Source organism: Vidua chalybeata, chromosome 10, assembly GCF_026979565.1.
Source record: "Vidua chalybeata isolate OUT-0048 chromosome 10, bVidCha1 merged haplotype, whole genome shotgun sequence".
Lineage (NCBI taxonomy): Eukaryota > Metazoa > Chordata > Aves > Passeriformes > Viduidae > Vidua > Vidua chalybeata.
The window spans coordinates 12,272,835-12,293,199 of record NC_071539.1 but is presented as its reverse complement, the minus strand read 5'-3'; the positions used below and the strand labels follow the sequence as shown (position 1 = coordinate 12,293,199).

General features: G+C 57.3%; 2 protein-coding genes across 4 annotated transcripts; both read left to right on the top strand.

Annotated features, from left to right (window-relative positions):
* Positions 1 to 2,244: 2,244 nt before the first annotated feature.
* LOC128793225 (leucine-rich repeat-containing protein 15-like) lies at positions 2,245 to 7,144 on the top strand. The gene is made up of 2 exons (XM_053952331.1): positions 2,245 to 2,284; positions 3,865 to 7,144. The coding sequence occupies exon 2, from the start codon at positions 3,870 to 3,872 to the stop codon at positions 5,613 to 5,615; it is 1,746 nt and encodes a 581-aa protein (XP_053808306.1). The 5' UTR covers positions 2,245 to 2,284; positions 3,865 to 3,869; the 3' UTR covers positions 5,616 to 7,144.
* A 1,074-nt stretch (positions 7,145 to 8,218) lies between these two features.
* On the top strand, positions 8,219 to 17,503 carry LOC128793185 (carboxypeptidase N subunit 2-like). Of its 3 annotated transcripts, none has more exons than XM_053952262.1 (2): positions 8,219 to 8,310; positions 9,155 to 11,045. In XM_053952262.1, the coding sequence occupies exons 1-2, from the start codon at positions 8,299 to 8,301 to the stop codon at positions 10,841 to 10,843; spliced, it is 1,701 nt and encodes a 566-aa protein (XP_053808237.1). In that variant the 5' UTR covers positions 8,219 to 8,298; the 3' UTR covers positions 10,844 to 11,045. The 3 variants fall into 3 exon arrangements, with proteins under 3 accessions (XP_053808237.1, XP_053808236.1, XP_053808235.1); XM_053952261.1 differs by lacking the exon at positions 9,155 to 11,045 and adding an exon at positions 14,311 to 17,503 and having other exon boundaries at positions 8,247 to 8,310; XM_053952260.1 differs by lacking the exons at positions 8,219 to 8,310; positions 9,155 to 11,045 and adding exons at positions 11,266 to 12,836; positions 14,311 to 17,503.
* The last annotated feature ends 2,862 nt before the right edge of the window (positions 17,504 to 20,365 follow it).

Genomic DNA, 20,365 nt, shown 5'->3' with positions numbered 1-20,365 from the left:
GGGAGTGGCTGCTGAAGTGGCTCACACGCTGTGCCATTTGTTACTCAACCCTGCTTTATTTTTAGCGATCTCTTGAAAACAATAATTTTTTCCAGCCGGAAGCCAGAGGCAGTTTCCTGAGGGCTGGGTAGAGGCAGGCGGGTTTTTTTCAGGGCTGTTACCTGGACTGCTCTGAAACTTTGCATCGTGGTAGGGACCATAATCTGATGACCCCCCGTGTTGGGGCAGGGTGTTTGAGGTACCCATCACTGCATCCCTGTCCGCCCTGGGGCAGCACTGCTTGGAAGGAGGCGAGTCCCACATTCCTCTGATGAGATGTGCTTGGGGCAGTGGTTTATCGGAAGTGCTGAGGTTTGGTTTCTGTGTTGCCTCTCTGAAAAGCTGTGAGCTTCTGGATGAGTCAGAGCGGGCAGAAGCCCAGCAGCACTGGCAGTGGGCAGACAGAGCTGTGATAAGGCTGTGAGAGCCCTGCTCTCGTGCCAGGGCTGCAGGGAGCAGGCAGCTCCCAAGCCCAGTGCCTGACCTCCAGCTGCAGTGCTGTCACAGAAGTGGGGAGATTGTTTTGAAAAGTGTGGTTCTGGGAAACTGCTGTGTCACTAGAGTGTGAACTAGAGCACGTGGTGGGTGGTGTTTTCAAAATGCCCATTCTGTGCACAAATGCCTGGGTTTTGCCCCACAGCCAGCAGGAAGCATGGTCGGGGGTAGTTTCAGCCTCTGCACTCACTTTCCAGCCAGAGGATCCACGGCCATCCAGCATGTGCTATGGCAGATGGGCCTCCCATGCGATGTGACATCGTGGTGGCCGTGGCCTCCAGCTGAGGTCCTACTCCCTACCATATTCCCACGATCCCTGTCTCCTTCCTTTGAGACTGTCTGGGAACTCTGCTCTTCACCCCTGGAGTTTGCTGTTTGTCCTGGTCTGGTCCCCTCTCTGAACAGGGCAGCTGTCCCTTCCACTGCCCTGCATGCTCCCAGCCCTCCCAGCATGACACATTTCCTCCCCCTTCTCCGGCAGCCCCACGCTGTTCCCATCCTGAGCAGCTCCTCAGTGCCACCGGAGCCTGAGCAGAGCTTGCTGCAACTGGCGGAGGGGTGGGACAGGATTAGAGGCAGGCAGGGAAGTTCCAGCTGCCCCGTGTTTACCAAGGGACTGCAGTGGCTCTCCAGGAAGCCCCAAGGGGCCACGTACGCTGACGGTCCTTAGCTGCTTCCTCCCAAATATCCGTTCCCGGTAGCTGCTGGACTGGGACTGCCCGGAGGAGGTGGGCGAGGTGGGGAGACCTGGGCTGGGTGATGGGAGCCAAGGGCACCCCCGTGCACCCGTGTGTGCTGGAGGGGGCACGGGAGGGGTGACAGCAGGTGCCCCTGAAGAAGCTGATGGATGCTTTCCAAACATCCCTGAGTACCAGGCTCCATCACCTGTGTGTCAGGACTGCTGAGGGGGCAGAGCAGGGGCAGCCACTGGGAGACACTGCTCTAGGGCTCCAGGGATGCCTGCAGTGGGGGTTCCTTGGCACCAAGGTGTTCCTCAGGGCTTGTGGGCAATGCTCTGGCTTACTGAGGGCTCTCTGAAGCAGCCTGGCCTGTGGCTGGCACCCACACAGCTGCTGACCCTGGCACAGTTCTTGCTTCCTGGCAGTGCTGGTTGTGGTGCCCACAGGACAGAGCCCTCAGTGGGTGCTCATGGGTTTGTGGCCCCTTGGCATCTGTGGCTGTGACCTGGGCAGGGTCAGTGTGCCAGGGGTCTGCTTGCACTGGTGGCCCTGGGCTGGGGCACAGCCAGAGGTCCTGACACTTACAGGAGCCATAGACGGGGAAACAAGAGCTGTGCCTATGCCAAGGAAGTGCCATGGAGCAGCCTGGTGTGAACTCGTGCCAGGGAAGGACAGGGTTGTGCCTAGGGGTCCAGCTTTGCTTGTCTGCCCCCATGGGTGAGTGGCTGTGTCCCACTGGGGTCCAGGGGGACTCCGAGGGCCAAGCCACTGCCTGGGCACTGGCTGACATGAGCAGCATGTTCACAGGGCCCTCTGCTTGTGTTCTTACAAGAGCACTGGGGTTCAGGAGGGGGAAACCCAAAACTCATCCTTGAAATGCTTGCTCTGCTGAGGAAATAGGAGTTGGAAGCAGCTCTGCTCCAGCGCTTTCCCTAACCCCGCCACTGCCCCTGTGCTGATTCATTGATTTGGACGGGTTATATACTGGGAGGGGAAGAATGAACCACACTCTGCTCTCTTGCCAGCACGGAGCTGTGCTCGCTCGGTGCTCGTGGCTGCGGGACACTCGGGTAAGTCTCCTTCTTCTACTGCCCCTCTGAGCCGACACGGATTCCAGGGACTCACAGGGCAGCTCTGAGGGTTGGTGGTGGAGTGGTGGGATCTGCACATTCAGCACCTTTTTATTTGATGGAGATGTTTATCTTGCAAGGGTTCTCCGAAAACCTCTGAAACTTAGATGCTGTGGGAGCTGAAAGAGTTACATAGACAATGTATCCCAGACAATGATCAACAGAGAAAATTAAAGGGGGCAAAGTAATATTTGGGGGGGGGGCTGATGTTAGGAGCAGTGAGATGCTGAGGGGCTGAGCAGCAGACACTGTTCAGCCTCTTAGTCTGTAAGTTTTTTATCCCTAGAAGAAAAAGAGATATCAGTTGTTTTCAGCTGCCTTTCCTGAAGTTTGCTCTAGTGTGGGTGCTCTCAGTGCTGCCTTACCAGGGAGTGACATGAGCAGGGCTTTTGATGTGCCGAGCTTTTGGGGAAGTTTATAAATGTCTTGCTATAAACATAGCTGTTCTTGGATGCAGATTGTTTCCATATGGGAAACAAACCATGCTGGCTTGTGGAGGGCTCCTCCCTCCCTGCCTGAGAGTAAGAGTGTTCCCTGTGGGGAGGGCAGGGAGGAGGGCAGGGGCTGTGCCCCAATACCCTGGGTGCCAGCTGGGGCACTGTGACCAGACCCCTGTGCTGCCTGAGTCGCCTGTCTGGCTGAGCTGTGCTCAGAGCAGGAGCTGCAGGTTTTCTCCCTCCCTTGTGCCACATGAAGCTGTTAATGGGGGCTGCTCCATGCCAGCCTGGCAAAAGGCTGCTGCTTTAATCTAGGGAGGGAGGAAGCTCACAGGCCAGAGGAGAGAGGAGAGGGTGTCCATGGTATCTGTGCTCATGGGGTAATGGAGAGCTTTGCTGGGCACCACCCCTGGGATCAGCCTGCATACACGTGCCTACATCAGACACCCCACTCATGGCAAAAATAGGCCAGGCTGAGACCTTGCTAGGCATGGGGGAACACAGGGCCAGCCTGTACCCAGCCTGTGCTGGGGAGCTGGCAAGGGTCCTACTGACCCAGGCTCCTGCAGGACTGGGGCTAAAGCATCCCTAGGCACTGCTCTTGGCTTTGCAACAGGAGCTCAGAGCTCAGAGGGTGCTGGGGGTGCTGGGGCAATGCTGGGACCCGCTGCAGGTGCCACGAGCCAGCTCTGGTGAAGGTCTGGGCTCTTTGGTGGTGCTGGGAGGCCAGTGCTGCTGGTAGCAGCTTGCCACACTCTGTAAAACAGGAAACCACACTCCTGGCTGCCAGAGAAGCCAAGAGAGCTGGGACGCCAGGCATGCCACTAATAGCTGTGGTATGGCAGCCAGGCATTGTGGCTTCCAACTCTGTCTTGCTCTGAGCTCCTGCCTGGGCTTAGTCAAGCTTTGCCTGCCCTAAGCCTCCCTTGTCTGCCCTTTTCTGCCTCGTTGCCATGCTGGAGGCAGGATGGCCACAGCCTTGGGTTTTTTTTCCTGGGAGAAAGAAGCACCCATCCTTTGCAGTGGCTCTGGGAGCTGGGAAATTGCAGGGGTTGAACCCCTCTCTTTTTTTTTTTTCTGCAGGCCCAATGGAGCAGGGAGGCTGGCAGCGGTGGCTGCTGCTGCTGGTGGGCATCCAGCTGGCCAGTAGCCAGTGCCCAGAGCAGTGCCAGTGTGTCCGTAGTGCCCAGGTGGAGTGCTTTGGTGCCGACATCACCACGGTCCCCAGCCCCATCCCTGCCAATGCCATGACCCTGCAGATCATCAACACGCACATCACTGAGCTGGGCGATGCCGCCTTCGGCAACGCCTCCCTGCTGATCGGGCTGCGCGTCGAGAAGAACATCCTGTCACGCATCAGCCCAGGGGCCTTCCAGAACCTGCCTGACCTGCGCTACCTCAGCCTGGCTAGCAACAAGCTGCAGGAGCTCCCTGTGCAGGTCTTTGAGCCTCTGGACAAGCTGGAGTCTCTGCTCCTCTCCAGCAACCAGATCCTCCAAGTTGAGCCTTCCCACTTCGCCCATCTGAGCAACCTCAAGGAGCTGCAGTTGCACGGGAACAACCTGAAGGAGCTGCAGGAGGGGGTGTTTGACCAGCTGACCAGCCTCACCAAGCTCAACCTGGCCAGGAACAACATCGACCGCCTGCCGCCCCGGGCCTTCGAGCGGCTGGCGCGGCTGCAGGTGCTGCGGCTCTATGAGAACCGGCTCCGGCACATCCCGGTGGGCACCTTTGATGGGCTGCCAGAGCTGCAGGAGCTGGGGCTGCACCAGAACCAGCTGGAGACGCTGTCCCCGGAGCTCTTTGTGCACAACACCAACCTGCAGAAGCTCTACCTGTCCAACAACTTCCTCACCACCCTGCCGAGTGGTGTCTTCCTGCCCCTGCACGCTCTCGCCAAGATCACCCTGCACGTCAACCGCCTGCGGGACATCTCCCCCAGTGCCTTTGGGCCCATGCCCAACCTACAGGAGCTCTGGCTTTATGAGAATGAGCTCTCCACCCTCCCCACTGCCATCTTCAGCAACCTCACCCAGCTGCAGCTCCTGGTTCTCAGCAAGAACCGGCTGCGGTCGGTGGCACCGGGGGCTTTCCAGGGCTTGGGGGAGCTGCTGGAGCTGTCGCTGCACTCCAATGCCCTGCGCCGCCTGGATGCCCGGGCACTGGAGGGGATGCCCAAGCTGCAGAACATCTCTCTGCACCATAACCAGCTGCAGGCACTGCCACGGGGCCTCTTCAAGGCCACCCCTGGGCTGCGGCACCTGCAGCTGCACTCCAATGCCCTGGAGTACCTGCCTGCCGGCATCTTCTCCCCGCTGACTGCCCTGCGAGAGGTGAGGCTGCACAACAACTCCTGGCGCTGTGACAAGGGCATCCTGCCCCTGCAGGGCTGGCTGGAGGAGAACCCTCACAAGGTGGGTGAGATACCCCCGCTGTGTGCCCAGCCTCCTGCCCTGCAGGGCATCCCCATTGCTGGGCTGCCACAGGACCAGTTCCTCGACCCCCAGGCCCCCACTACTGCTCCTCATCCCAGCACCCTGCTCCCTGCTGACACCTCTGAGGCAGCATCGAATGATGCCTCAGCAGCAGAAGATGCCTCGGTGGAGCCCCCCACGGGGCTGCCAGCCTCCCCACAGGAGGATGAGGAGGAGAAGAAGGAGGAGGAAGAAAGTGGGCAGTGGGGGCTGACACGCCTGCAGAGTGGTGTGGTGGTAGCAGTCATCGTGCTGGTGTGTGTGGCCCTGCTGGCTGCTCTGGTGGCACTGGTGGTCTATGGCTGTAGGAAGAAGAGCCACGTTGTGCTTATGAGGATGAAGGCTCCGAATGAAGCCTGAATGTCTGGCAGACCCTGAGGGCAGAGGTGCTTGTGGGGTCAAAGGACATGACAGTGGCTCTGCATCAGCTGCTCTTGCTGACTGGGATGGGACAATATCACCGTGTGTGCTGTGTGTACCACTGTCCTGCTCTGCTTTGCCCTGCCCCTACTCTGCAGCAGGGCCTTCCCACCAAGTGACCTCCCATGGCTGCCCACTATCCCCAGCCCTTCCTGCCTCCAGTGCAGCCTCTGTGTCCATTCCCTGCCCGGGTCCGGCGGCTGAGGTGTGGGATGCAGACAGGGACCCCTCGAGCCAGCAGCCACAGCCTGGCCATGATGGTGCTTTACCCCAAATAACAGGACTTCCCCATCCTTCACCTTGCCTCATTCCCTGCAGTGCTGCTGCCCTCATGTTGCCTGCTGCCCTCACCCCTGCCCAGCCTCTCTTCCCCACCTTCTGCCCCCACCATGCCTCCCCCCTTGCCCCTGCCTGGGCAGGCAGTGTGAGCCATCATGCTGGGCCAGGAGCCGGGCGAGCACCTTTGCCCCGGGGGAGCTGCATGTCCTCGGCTGCTCTGTCACTCACCGGTGCCTGGGCAGGGCTCCCCGTGGGGCTGCGTTGCTGCCAGGCTGGCACACCCAGCTGAGTGTCTCAGCTGCGTCCCAGTTGCCCTCCCTGCCTGCAAGTAGGGCAGGCCAGAGCACAAGCAGCACCCTCTCCTGCTCCCAGCATCTGCCTGCTTCCCTCGTGCACCTCCAGCCAGGAGAGCCATGGCACTGGCATCAGGGAGGGGCAGGCAGGAGCAGCCCCCCAGCCCTCACTGCTGACCCTGCTGTGGCTGTGGCCCTGCCTGCAGCGCCCTGCCTCAGCCCCACAGGGTGCCAGGGGCTTGCACTGTGAGGGTAGAGGAGTGGGACGATGGGTGTGAAGGTTCTGCAGGGACTGGGAGAAGCTCCTGTGCTTGTGCTCCTGGACTGCTGGAGCATGTTAGGGCTGCTTCTGCTGCACCCCATTCCTGGTCCTCATTTCCTTAACACCCTCCACCAGCTAGTGAGCAACCTGGTCCTGCTCTGCTTGACAAAGCTTCTTCATTCTCTTCTTAGTCCCTTGAGTGCCCTCCTGTGTGTGCCCCGTGCCCCTGCTGGGTGGCAGCCCTTGGCCAGGGGGGATCCTGGCAGCACAGAGTACTGGCTGCTCTGCAGTTTGCAAATGGGTGCCACGCCAACACCCTGCATCCAGCTGCCTTCTCCAGATGTAGCACGACCATGGGGGGATTGAGCTCACCTCCATGTGTGCTGCAGTGGCACCAGGCTGCCTGAGGACTGCTGCTGTGGGACAAGGTGCGTGTTTGGTGTCCACCCTGCAGCGCTGGCTGCTCACAGCACCTCAGCAGCCAGTGCTGGTACAAGCAGCTCCACGCTGGTGCATGTGATGGGTCACCCCTCTGGGCAGAGTCCTGCATGGTAACAGGAGACTCATGACTGTGTCACAGGGCTGTTGGGTGCTGATGTGTGACCTTCTCATTAAAGTGCCACTGTCCACTCCAAGTGCCAAGAGCTGTTTATTCACTCCTTTATGGTGGGCAGCAGGGGAATGGCCCAGCAGGGACAGGGGCTGCACTTGATTTCCACTCCTCAGAGATTTTTACAGCGTTGAGGAGAAGCCGATATGAGTTGGTGAGGCTGGGAGAGTGGGGCTGTGTTTGCAGAACCCTTGCTGGTTCCTGGATTCCAGCCTGGGATGATGGACCAAGGAGGGCTAAGCCATACAACAGCAGTGGGTGGGCTTTTGGAGAGTGAGCTGAGACCTCAGCAAGCTTCTCAATGGAGACACTGACTGTCTCCTGCACACTCCACTGCTGGGGTGATGGGGAGCTTGCTTGGCTCCCTTCAGAGCTGGCTGCCTCTGGATTGTGTCAACTGTGTTTTTCCATGTGTCACCCTCTGCTCCATGAGACTGACTGAGTGCATCCCTCCTCCTGCCCCTCGGGGTGTCTCCATGGCTGCTGCCAGCCCAGCCCCTGCCAATACAGGCCCTTGCAATGCAGCTCTTATTGTAGTGTGTGCTGCTCCTCCAGGCAGGTTGAAACTCCTAGAGAATTCAGCTGATCCATGGGTCCCTCACTATCCCACTGCTGGCTGGGATGCAAAACCCCTGGTGACCACCATGATGGTCCCACAGTGGTCCCCTCCCCAAAGAATCATAAGGTTGGAAAAGTCCTCTAACCTCATGTACAACCTTCATCTGCCTTGCTAAGCTGCACCTGATCGCTTCTCTCATGGCAGAGATATTTTGAGCACCATTTCCCAGTGAGATGTAATGAAGTTCTGGGGCTCTCTTAGGGGGCTTCTGGAAGCAAGTGTGTTGACCTTGGTGTGGGACTGGAGCCCCCTGTGACAGCAGCACCCTGCCACCATCCCTGCACCAGTGGATGTCCGGGTCCAGAACCCCATTTCCTTGCCAGGATGCTCACAGGCAGCTGCCCCTGGCCTCACCTCGAGTCCCTCTGAGGCCGGGTTATTTTTCAAAGTGCTCCAAGGACACGGGCTGTTGTTGCCGATAAGCAGTGAGGGGCAGCTCCGCCCCAGCAGGAACAGCTTGTCCCTGGCTTCGGCTGGCTTCCCATCCGCCCAGAAAACTGTCCCATCTCAGCAAGCAGCATCCCTGCAAATCTGCCACAAGTTCAGCGACCGTCCCCGTGATGCCACACTTGGTAAGTGGTGCCCACACTGCTTGGGTAGTTTGGGGCCCTGGGGCGGGTGGGAGCCTCTGTTGGCTCTGGTGAAGACAAGCGAGATGGAGGAAAGGAAGTGCCAAGCCCAGGGCTGCTCTCAAGTGCCGGTTTAAGTCCAGGAGAGCTCCACTGTAGGTGGGCATTGCTCTGGGGTGGGCAATAAGGCAATATCCCCCATCACGAGGCAGCACTGGCATGTATCCCATGTATCCCCTCTCCCAGGGAGGGACTGGCAGAGGTCTGGGGGCCACTGCCTCAAGAAGTGCTTCTGTGGGCTGGGAATAGGCGTTTGGTCAGGCTGAATATCCCTGCAGCAGGTTGATGCTGCTCTGATTCATTGTGGAAAAAGAAGTACCCGACAGGCAATTAGAAATACAAGTGGTGGAGCCCACAGCTATTGGCACTGAGCTCAGAGCAGCCCTGCAGGGTTGTCCCCATCACCCAGTGTGCGCAGCACAGCCCTGTGTTTCACATATTCCCCTGCCTTAAAACCTGGCTTTGTGCCTGTGGAGACATCTGATGAGGGTACAGGTTTTCCCCAAGACTTCCACAGACCCACACAGGTCCCACTTCAGCTGCTCTCTGCAGCTGCTCGCCACCTTTGGTGAGGGTGGCATCACCCCAGTTGTCACAGGGTGGGCTGGGGCAAAGAGTAAAAACCCTGGAGAGACATCTGGGAGGGAAGTGCTCCCCGTTCCTGCAAGGGGAGTGCTGGGGAGGTGCTGGCAGCAGGGGCTGGAGGGATGCCCCATGGCTAGGGCAGCTGCCTATGCTGGTGGTGTGTCAGAGGTTAATCTTGATCCTGCTGCATTTCTGGCTGCAGAAGCCGTTTCCCCAGCAGTGCCTGCCTCTGGGTGCATGGGCTAAGGCTTGGTTCCTTCTCCAGTGCAGACTGGTGATCTACGTGTTGCTGGGGCTGGGGTCTCTGCTGGTGGGGGCATTGTCCCCATCCTGCCCCCCTACCTGCCAGTGCTATGACACCTCCAAAGTCTTCTGTTCAAACGAGAGGATGCGGGAGATCCCGGAGGGCCTGCCAGGAAGTGCCACCCACCTCTTCTTCGTGGAGACAGCCCTGAGCAGCATCCGCAGCGGGGACTTGGGCTCCAGCACCACGCTCACCAAGCTGGTCTTCATCAATAACAACATCCAGGAGCTGGAGGCTGGTGCCTTTCAGGGGCTGCCCAGCCTCACTGAGCTGGAAGTGTCAGGCAACCCCTTGCCAGCTGTCAGCCTCGGGATGCTGGCAGGGTTGCCCAGCCTCAGCAAGCTCTCCCTCAGTGCCAACGCCATCCGCACCCTGCAGCCGGGGCTCTTCACTGCCTCTTGCCGCCTGCAGGACCTGAGCTTGTCAGGGAACAGGATGGAGGCACTGCCCCCTGGCATCTTCCACCCACTCCGGTGGCTCCAGGCCCTGGACCTCTCACAGAATGCTCTGGCTGAGCTGCCAGAGGGGCTGCTGGCCCCACTTGTTGCCCTTCGTGTCCTCAAGCTCAGTGACAACCTGCTGGCACGGGTGCCTCCTGGTGCTTTCAGGGCACTTGGCCAGCTGACGGAGCTGCACCTGGATGGCAACCGGCTGGAGGAGCTGCCCTCCGGCATCTTCTCCGGGCTGGGGGCGCTGCGGCGGCTGCAGCTGCAGCACAATGCCCTGGGCAGCCTGACCCCTGACATCTTCATAGGTCTCCTCAACCTCACTGTCCTCAGCCTGGAGGGCAACAACCTGGCCACTGTGCCTGCCATCCTGTTCACTGGCACCCCTGGCCTCCTCCACCTCTCGCTGGCTCGCAACCAGCTGGAGACACTGCCCCAGGAGCTCTTTGCTAACCTATCAGTGCTGGAAACCCTGGAGCTCTCACACAATGCCATAGATCACCTGCCCACTGGGGTTTTCCAGGGGCTGGCAGGGCTGACAGAGCTACAGCTGAGCCACAACAACCTCTCCACACTGCCGGCGAGGCTGCTGGCTGGGCTGCCCCTCCTCACAGCCCTGGTGCTGGACCACAACCGCCTGGCCCGCCTGCCCCCGGGGCTCTTCGATGCCAACGATGAACTGGTGCGTGTGGGGCTGGCTGACAACCCCTGGGTCTGTGACTGCCACCTCTCCTACCTCCTGCGCTGGCTCCAGAGCTTTGTGGAGCCCCTCATCCACGGCCAAGCCTTCTGTGCCAATCCAGCTGCTCTCCAGGGCCAGTCCCTGCTGGAGGTCTCCCGCGGGCAGCTGGAGTGCCCAGGAGCACACGGTGTCCCCCCAGAGGAAGGCTGGGCCACAGATGCTCCGGGGCAGTGCACCTACACCAACCCCGAGGGCACCGTAAGCGTGGCCTGCAATGCCACAGCCTGCCAGCAGCTCAGCCTTCGCCTCCCGCCTCCCGGGCAGGAGCGGGGCTCGGGGCCAGCGTACCAGCGTGCCTGGGTGCTGCGCTCCCGCTGTGGCACGCTGCAGGTCAGTGTCCTTGTCACAGCACAGAGCGGGAGCGAGGCCACATCACCAGGTCTCCCCGCGGTGCCCTAAGGCTTGGGCAGGCGTTTGCTTCTGCTCTGGCAACCTCTGAACCAGCCTGGGAAACAAACAGCGCTCCGTCTCGCTCTGCTACCGCTGCCATGGTCCCCAGCTGTCACCGAGCTCTCTGCAACAGCTGGCCTGGGGGTATTTATCCTCTCAGCTATGTGTTTCCTGTGTATTTCAAATGTAATTAAAATTTATCTATTATTTCTGTGCTACTAGTTCCCATGGAAGAGAGAGGAATCATTCTGTTCTCCCCACCACTGTCTGTGTGTCTGGGAGAGACAGTGAAGGTCGATGTGGTACTTTGGGATCTTGTCAGGAGCTGTGCATGGTGTGCCATAGTGCAGGTGCCTGGTGGTGAGTAGGTGCCACTCTGGCATTCTCATGGTGTGCTCGTGTCTGCCCGCTGCAGCCACCTTCCCTTGGCACTGCAGAGACAAGACAGGCCCAGCTGCAGCCTGGTAAAACCTGAGGACACAGATTTGTGGTGTCCAGGGGAGGTCCAGGAGTGCTGCTGGTTGCCCAGCAAGAGGCATGAGCTGCCCGGCTGCAGGGTGAGCTCCAGCCCAGGTGTGCACAGGCAGGTCCCACCCCTACCCTGTCAGGGCTTGGTCTGCAGCCCTGCAGCCTGAAAATGGAAAGTGGCAAGTTTCACATAAATGAGAGGAAGAACTTTGCTGTGAGAGTGAGTGGAACAGGTTGCCCAGCGAGGTTGTAGAGTCTCCTTCTCTGAATATACTCAAAAGCCATCTGAACACAGCCATGGATACCCAGGGAACCCTATTTCAGTGGGGAGGTTGGACTAGATGACTTTCACTGGTCCCTTCCAACCTCTCCCGTCCTGGGATTCTGATTCTGTGACCTGTGGAGATGAGGCACAAAGTCCCAGCAGTGCTGCCCACCGCGGGGGTGGCAGGTAAGGCGTGTGCTCCCCTGGGAGGGCGATCGTGGGCCTGTCTGTGTGTGTCTGTCCGTGCCCGCGAGTGTCTGTGAGTGTCCCTGCGTGTCTGTGAGTGTCCCCGTGTCTGTCTGTCCGTGCATGGCGGTGTGGCGGTGCTGCGGCACCATCTCGTGGCCATCGGGACCGGGCTCCGCGGGCCCGGCAGAGCCGGGGGAGCGCCGGTGGGACATGGATGTGTACGATGTTGACGTCGGAAAGGGATAAGGCTGTTGAAAATGTGCAGTAGTTTGTTTTTAAATTTGCCAAGAAACGTGCAATGAAACCCAGTAAGCAGAAGCCGAGCTTTTACAGGAGCAGGTGAAAATGGAAGTTTAAATGCAATCAGTGCAATTACCCACTGGGAAGTAACACATATCCTCTCAGTTTGTCTTTGCCTCAAAATGAGCATCCCACAGGATGCCCTGCACTAGCCAGGGGCTCTGGTGTCACCGTGGGAGGGTCTTTGGCTTGCACTGGGGTGCAGCACACAACACTAGGGTCAGCAAGGTGTGGAGCTGTGGGGCTGAGCACAGAGCCCAGGTGTTGTATCTGTGGAGCCATAAATGTTTCATTGTTTATAAGCATTAAGAAAGGCTTCAGAACCACACTTTTAGCTACATAAGGCAGATCCTGAGGAATGAAACAGCTGTCTGTTGTGTCGATGGGAGTGGTGTTTGTGAAACTATAGAGTTACCCTGCTGGAGATACGGGACCACAGAGACCATTGCCTGCAAACAGGCTGGCCTGGAGATCTTCAGCTTTCCCTGGATGTGATGAGTCAAGTGGTGCCAGCAGATAACGCCTGGGGAGTACGTGACTGCGTCCCCTCCAAGGGGTTTCTGCCGTGGCCTCCTGCACTGGGGACCCAGCTCCTCTGCTGGCTCCCCGGCTGTCCCTTATCTCCCCACACAGACTTGTGTCCTGACCTCACGTGAAACTGAGCTCCATGCCTGGGACGTGGATAAAGAGCTGGCCAGGTGCTGAGACCCCCATCCGGTGTCCTCACTCCTTGCATGGCATGGCTCCAGTGGCTGAACTCGTTTGCAAGTGCTCAGCCAAGTAAGTGATGCAAAATGCTTCTTTTTTGCTCTTTAAAATGTGCTGGGAGGGGTAGTGTGGAGGGCTGTTGGTTGTTTCCCTGCAGCAAGGAGCAGGGAAGGCTTCAGTGCCATGAGCTGGGACCATTTCTCCATGACTCTGCCTGGCTGGAGTGGGGGACAAGCACGGGCCCACAATGAGGGTTTTAAAAGGGTTTTGGGGTTTTCAAAACTGTCTATTTTCATCCCCACACACTCAGATGTTTCCACATTTCACCCACTGCACTGCCCCTGCAGCAGAAGTGAAGCAGGCACTTCTACAGCCACAGCCCCAGCTCTTCCACCTGGGGAGAGGATGGGCAGGGATCAGCAGTGGCTTCTGCCCTGGGAGCCGTGGGGGGCAGCCTGCACAACCAATGTCACCTCCCATCCACTTCTCTTCAAACACAGCAGCTTTCATCTCCTGTATTTGCTGGTGTCTCAACATTCTTTAAAAAAATAACTTTTCAAAGCAGATTTCCCTCCCAGAATAAGTTTGTTTGTATGGCCAGCTTTGATGGTCACCCAAGAAGAAACTCATACCTCTTTTACCTGCTCCCACCCAGGGCTGTGAATTAAAAGTTGGAAATACGGTCCCAGTGAGGTGCTCATGGCAGTTAAACCCCAGTTAATGTGTTAGCTGAGTGTTTCCAAATGTTTCCATGGAAGAAGTGGGCTCTACTAGTAGGTGCGCATCAGTGATTTCACTTTCTGCCTGCAAGGTCAGAGCCCCAAATGTTAGGTGTTAAATAGTTCATCTGTGGACATTCCAGGGTTTTAATGAGCCTTGCTGTAAAGCTTGGTTGCTGTTCACAGGTTAACTATTTCTGTCTGTCAGAGCTGCATGACCAAGGCCAAAATATGGTACAATTAGCAAGAATCCTGAAAAAGAGGTGCTTAGAAACCATGTTTTAAATCAGCCCCCTGAACTGAGAGAAGCAGCAATGAAATAGCAAGTCTACCCAGCACAGTGTGGAAATTCTAAGCACACAAGGTCCTCTGGTCTTGGCTGGCTCCTGGGAGCCTTGCTGATCCCTCATTAGCAAGTGCAGGGCTGACTGCTTCTGTTGTTGCATGAATGGGCTGTTGCCCTGATGACTAACTGGACCCACTGGGGCAGCACTAATGGGCAGCAGCACTTTGCCTTCTTCACCCAGGCAGACTGAGCCTACAGTTCAAACATGTGGGAAGAAGGGCCAGGGACTGTCCAGCCCTTGTCCCTCCTGGAGCATCTTGCTGGCATGCTTTCCCTCTCCATCCCTTGGTACCAACAGCAGTGAACTCGTGTAAATGCAGTGTATGTTTGCTTGTCCAGTCTCTCTTTCTCGTGAAATGAGTCATGGTATGTGAACAGAAGAGTCCTGAGAGCTGAACAACAGTGTGATACCACAGTTCATGAGCTGTGGACAGATATTTCTTGTTCTTCATAACTGATTATTGAAATTTTTTTTTTCCAGGACAATGTACCAGCATTTCCTTTTCCTTTTCCTCCTCTCCTTCAATCCCCATAAATGCCAAGATCAAATCCCAGGTGAAGATCCATATGAAATGCCCAAAGACTACCAGGAGGTCTACAGAGGGACAAAAAACGATGTCAAAGAGATCCCAAAGATTGCAAAGCCCTTTGTTTCTGAGATGATCTTTGTGCAAACCAGCATCACTTCTATAAGTAAAGGTGCCTTCAGGTACATGCCCAACCTGATCAAGATTTTGTTCATTGGCAACAAGATCAAGACTGTTGAACCTGGAGCCTTTGATAATTTGGACAAGTTGAGAGACTTGGACATCTCTGGTGCCTCATTAGAAAAACTATCTGTGGGCACTTTCCAAAACCTCCGAAGTTTACAGAGGCTGGAGCTGAGAGACAGCCAGCTCAGATCCATCCCCAAAGGCCTGTTTGATGGGCTGGAAAGTCTGGGAGAGCTCTCCCTGCACATCAATGCAATCCCTTCTCTTCCAGAAGGCATTTTTGATTCACTTGTCAATCTAACTTTTTTGGACCTGTCTAGAAACAGGATCACAACTCTTCCTGTGAATGCCTTTAGCAAACTCACCCAGCTGCAAGTCCTCCGGCTGTATGAGAATGAGCTGCAGGATCTCCCAGAGGGACTGCTAGACAGTCAGCTGGAGCTGCTGGAGCTCAGCCTCCAGAGGAACAGGCTCAGGGCACTGCCACCCATGCTTCTGAGGAGCCTGCCTCACCTGGAGAAACTCTTCTTGGACAACAACCTCATCAGGGTTCTCCCACCTCAGGGCTTTTTTGGTTTAAACAAACTGAAGTTGCTGACTCTGGGCTCAAACCATATTATGGAGCTCCCCTGCTGCCTTTTTGACACCATGCCACACTTGCGGGAGCTGGATCTGGGCAGGAACAGTTTGGCCACACTTCCAGAGGGCATCTTTGTCAACCTCACATCCCTCGGCAAACTCTTCTTGTCCCACAACCAGCTATCAGCCCTGCCAAGAGGGGTCTTCACTGGGCTCAGTAAGCTCTTGGACCTCCAGCTGGATACAAATCAGCTCTTTGCTCTGGATGAAGATGTCTTTGCTTCTCTTCCAAATCTGAAAACCCTCAACCTTCGAAAGAACCAGCTGGAGAATGTTCCCCAAGGGCTCCTAGACCCTCTGAAGAAGCTCAGCTCAGCGTATCTGAGTGGTAACCCGTGGAGATGTGACTGCAACTTCTGGTACCTGCACCGCTGGATCCTGGGCAACAGGGAGAAGGTCAAATTGTCCACCCAAGTCTCCTGCAAGAGCCCACCCCACCTGGCAGGGCAAGCAGTAACATTGCTGAGGGATGAACACCTGGTTTGCCCAGGTACTCTGCCATTTAACTCCACACCGTCACAAAGGACGTCAGCATTCCTGTCACGTGGAACCGTGTCCACAGCAGCACCAACCATGCTGTCATTGGCATCCTTTCCCATCAGGACACTGCCAGCCACTCGTTCACCTGTGGTCACCTCTGCTGTGTTGCCAACCATGCCAATGGAGGCTGCCTTCACCACTCTGTCACCAGCCAAGCCATCTGAAGTCTTTGTCACCATCCCACCACCAGCTGTGCTGCAGAAGGCCTTCAGCACCAGCCCATCAACAACCAAAAAGCCCAAGACCTCCACCACCACAGCATCAACAAACAGTGTGATGAAGTCCTTCATCGCCACCCCATCACCAACTGTGCTGCCAGAGACCTCCACCACCACCCCATCACCAACCACTGTGCCCAGGTCCTTCATCACCAGCCCATCACCAACTGTGCTACCAAAAGCCTTCATCAACACCTTATCACCAGCTGTGCTGCCAGACACCTCCATTACCACCTCATCGCCAAATGTGCTGTCAAAGGCCTCCACTGCCACACCATCATCATCAGCTGAGATGCCCAAGGCTTCCATCACCACCCCATCATCAGCTGTTTCATCTTCAGCCATCGTAAGGCTACAGTCTCCTGGGGCCACCCACCCAGAACCTGTGCCACCCACTCCAGCTTCTGCCACCACACGGGTGCCAACAAGCTCACTGGCAGCCACCACCAGACAAGAGCCTCCTGCTCTCTCAGTGCCTAGGGAGAGGCCAGCCACAGTCCCACGGGGAGCACCCATAACCCCCCTTGTCTCAGCCTCCTCTGTGGCCCTCTGGCCACTCCCCAGGACTGCTGCTCTAGGCACAGTCCCACTGGCCTCACATTCACCATCACTCCATGCTCCTGCACCAGGCAGGGAATGGGGCTATTCCACCACATCTGACTTGTCCACAGCTGGTGCCCAGTCCACCCCCACTACTCCCCAAGAGACTCCTGCCCTGGCAGGCACTGTCCTGCTCCCAACACCTCCCATCCCCACACTATCAGACAGCATGAGCCCCTCTCCAGCCTCCCCACCCCTGACCCGCAGCAGTCATCGTGCCTGGGGCTTGTCCCTGTGGACCAGTCCGTGGCAGTGCCAGGTGTCCCTGGCCTTGGGGCTGGCTCTGCTGGCACTGCAGGCAGCCTGCACACTGCTGGGGGGGGTGGTCGCCTTCCTTCTTCACCAGGACACCCGCCACCACCCCGGCCCACCTGTGAGGCTGCTGAGCCTTCAGGCTCTGGCCGCTCCGGGGACCCCTGAGCCAGCCCTGGCACCACCGTGAGCTTTGCTGCCCCTGTATGGCCTGGGTTGTGCCAGTCCTCCTTTGGGGTTTGCAGCCGTGCTGGCCGCAGGGTGCGCTGTCCCTGGGATGGGGGTCCCGGCACCCAGGCCGATCCCAGTGTAGGGGGTCAAAGCAGCAAGGTTGTTTTGGGATCCTGGCGATGCTGGGAGCCTGCAAGCCCATGCGCGGTGTCCCTGCCTGACGGCCTTTCTGACAAGGGACACTAGATGGCATCCCGACACAGGCAGTGGCTGCCACCGCCTGACCGCGGCCACCGAAACGCCGGAGCCTCCGCACCCGCCGGCCGGGACCCCGCCGCACCGCGGTCAGGAGCCCCTACCCGGATCTCCTCCCATCCCTGGAAGGTGCTTGCAGTCCTTGGAGAAAGATATCACAAGGCTTCCTGCCCCGCACCCTGTCTTCTTCCCTGTGCCACGTTGCAGGATGTGTCCGTGTCTGTACCTCCGTCACACGCAGGTCTCTTCCCCTCTCCCTCTCCTTTTCCTCCTCCCTGATATTAAAGCTTCCTCTGCATGTCTGATGGGCTGGTGAGAAAAATGTTTTCATCCTGGGGCTTTTCTTGCCGTGACCTTCTGTGGGGGATTCCTGTTGCTTGCTGGAGTGTGGGGTCCCCAGTGAGTGCTGGGGTAGGACCAGGCCTGACCCTCCACAGGCAGTGGCACTGTGAGACAACAGATACGCTTTTCTCCCCACTCTTAAATCTCATGTCCTCCAAAACCCCTTTGTGGTGCTGCCGGGCTAGTCCCTCTGGAAGACTGATGTTTCAGCATGGCTGGCCATGTGCTTCTTTACCATAACCTCACCTGGTGCTGAGCCCCAGCGGCAGGATGGGAGCAGGTCTCTTGGGAAACTTGGCAGGAGGGGTTGATGAGAGCCTTCACCCCTGCAGTCATGGGCTCCTGCCAGGCCTAGGGAAGTGCCAAACTTAAACAAAAGTGGCTGTTCCTCTGTGGTTTCTGCCATCACAGAAAGTGCCATCACAGAAACCTTTTCTGGGAAGCTTTATTTCAGGAGAATTTGAGCTGATGAACACAGGGGTTGTTCCCTTGATTTGGGTCTCTAGATACCTTTTTTTTTTTGCTCTGGGTTCAGTGTTGATTGTGCCCTGTGCAAAGTAAGCTGCTCCCAGATTTGATCACAGTTTTTACAGGGTTGCAGGTGTCTGTCTTCAACTCCTTGCCATTGCTGCTGGCAGCTGCTCCATCTTGTCCTGCCTTTGGGTGGCCTTCCCCAATTTTGTGGCATAGGGGCTACCTGGCTTGGAGGTGTCCCAGGGAAAGAGTCCCTGAAAAGCAATAGTGTGGAGGTGTGTTTCACAAGGAAAAGTGGGAAAGCAACTCAGAAACCTCCTGGCCAGTGAGCCCTGAGCACCCCAGTTCCCCTGCCTGGTGCAAGACCAGTGAGGGGGAAGGGGCTTTGTGCAGGAGTTCATGCCTGTAGCTATGCATTAGGGACCTGGATATACATCCTTGCTAAGAACCTGTGCAGTGTTACAGGCCCTTCAGCTACTCCTTGAAGTCCTGCTGACGGCTGTGAAATACGGGAGGCGAGCGCGGGGCAGCACATCTGGGCGGGACAGAGCGAGCGGCTCCGGGGCCAGGGCTGGCACAGCAGGTAATGAGATACAGATGAGGGGGAGGGAGTGTTTTTTCTGGCAATCCAGATGGACTCAGCTTACTACTTGATTTAGAGGGTTTGAAAGCGGGGCCTGGCTGCTGGGGAACAGACCCCGAGCACTTCCCGAGGTGATGGGGGGGGGGGGGGGGGTCTCTGCTGGCTTTTCAGATATTTAATGGCCCAGCGCAGTCTAAACAGGGAAGTACTTCGGGCTGAGATTAGCACAACATAATCACATCTTAAAAGGTCTTCAGAGACACAAGGCACGTCCGCTCTCATATTAATTACTGGTTATTAATAAAGCTGGGGTCAGGCATGAGGTGTTCGCTCTGGAGTGTGCTGGTTCCCTCTTTGCAGGGTGGTGCTGTATCCAAAAGCAGCACAAAGCCCTGCAGCCTCCACCTGTGCCCATCCGGCTCTGGAAGCCAAATGGCCAACATTCCTACAGCTGCTTTTAAAACTAATTTGCCCCATAATGCCCTGAAAGGGCCATATCTTTCTCAGTGCCCAGAACACCTCTAAGTGCTTCAGAGTGCTGTAAAATAATAACATCCAAGGGTGTTCTCAGCACGGGAATTTGCTGCTATGATCGATTTGTAATTTGCAATGAAAATACAGTGAGCGTGTTCCCGGGGCCAGGCTGATGCAGCTGGCTCTCAGGCAAGACTCCGCTCCCTCCACCACTTTAGGGCCAGTCCTTGGAGGGTTACGGCTGGGCTGGGCTGGGAGGAATTAGCAGCTGTTCCCATTTGCCCCTGTTGGGGCCAACAGTGTACTCCAGGAGGGAAGGAGCTTAGAGGGATGCAGGGTGCCCTGGGGGCGATGTGCCTGAGCAGCTGGTGGGACAGCACCCTGGGGTTTCTGCTTGCTGAGCAAGACCAGCCAGAGAGCACACGGAAATGGGGCAGAGCAGGGGGATCTGCACCGGGGAGATCAGTTTTTGCTGCTTCAGGGCTGCAGCTCACTGCAATGAAGGTGTGTGGCTGGGGCAGTGCTGTGGAGTGCAGGGTCCCCAGCACACCCTCTCCACTCTGCTGTGGGCAGCCCAGGCATCCCTTTGCAGGATGCCATTACACTGGGTAGTGGTTGATAGGTTTTCATCTCAGAATTTCTATGGTTTCCCTGAACTCAGGTAAGATTTTAGCATTCACAGCACCATGTGCTGAGGACAGCCCAAGATTGCCCATGCACTGAACAAGACATCACCTTGCTTTGCTCTTCCCTTGCTTGCTGTTCCTTGCACAGGATGCCCCTGGTTCTTGCTTTGGATAAAAAAAGTTGAGCATCCCCGTGTGGCATTTCCAGGCTGCTTGTGACACTCTACACCTCTTCCCAGTTGCTGTGACTGCCTGAGTCCCTCACAGCCTCAGGTGACCAACTGTTAGAAGCAGAGACAGGACACCATACATGTGTGTCCTTGAGTGGTGCTGGGACCAGGGGTCTCCAGCATGGCCTGGGAGTCCTGCAGCTGCTGCTGGCTCTCTTCCTGCCCTGTGCGGGTGAGAAGTGGTTCCCACTGCACTGTCACTCATGCTGCACCACTGACTGTAGCCCTCTGCATGTCAGCCCTGCCGCCAGCCACCCATGCTGTGGGTGTGGTGGCCTGTCCCTGCCACCTGCCTCAGGTCCCTTTCCTGTCCCTGGGGCACCCCATGGGCAGGAAGGGGGCTCGCAAGCAAAACTCTTTATTGTGGCTCATGGGAAGAGGAGGCAATGCACATCTGCATGAGGGGATTTGCACAATAA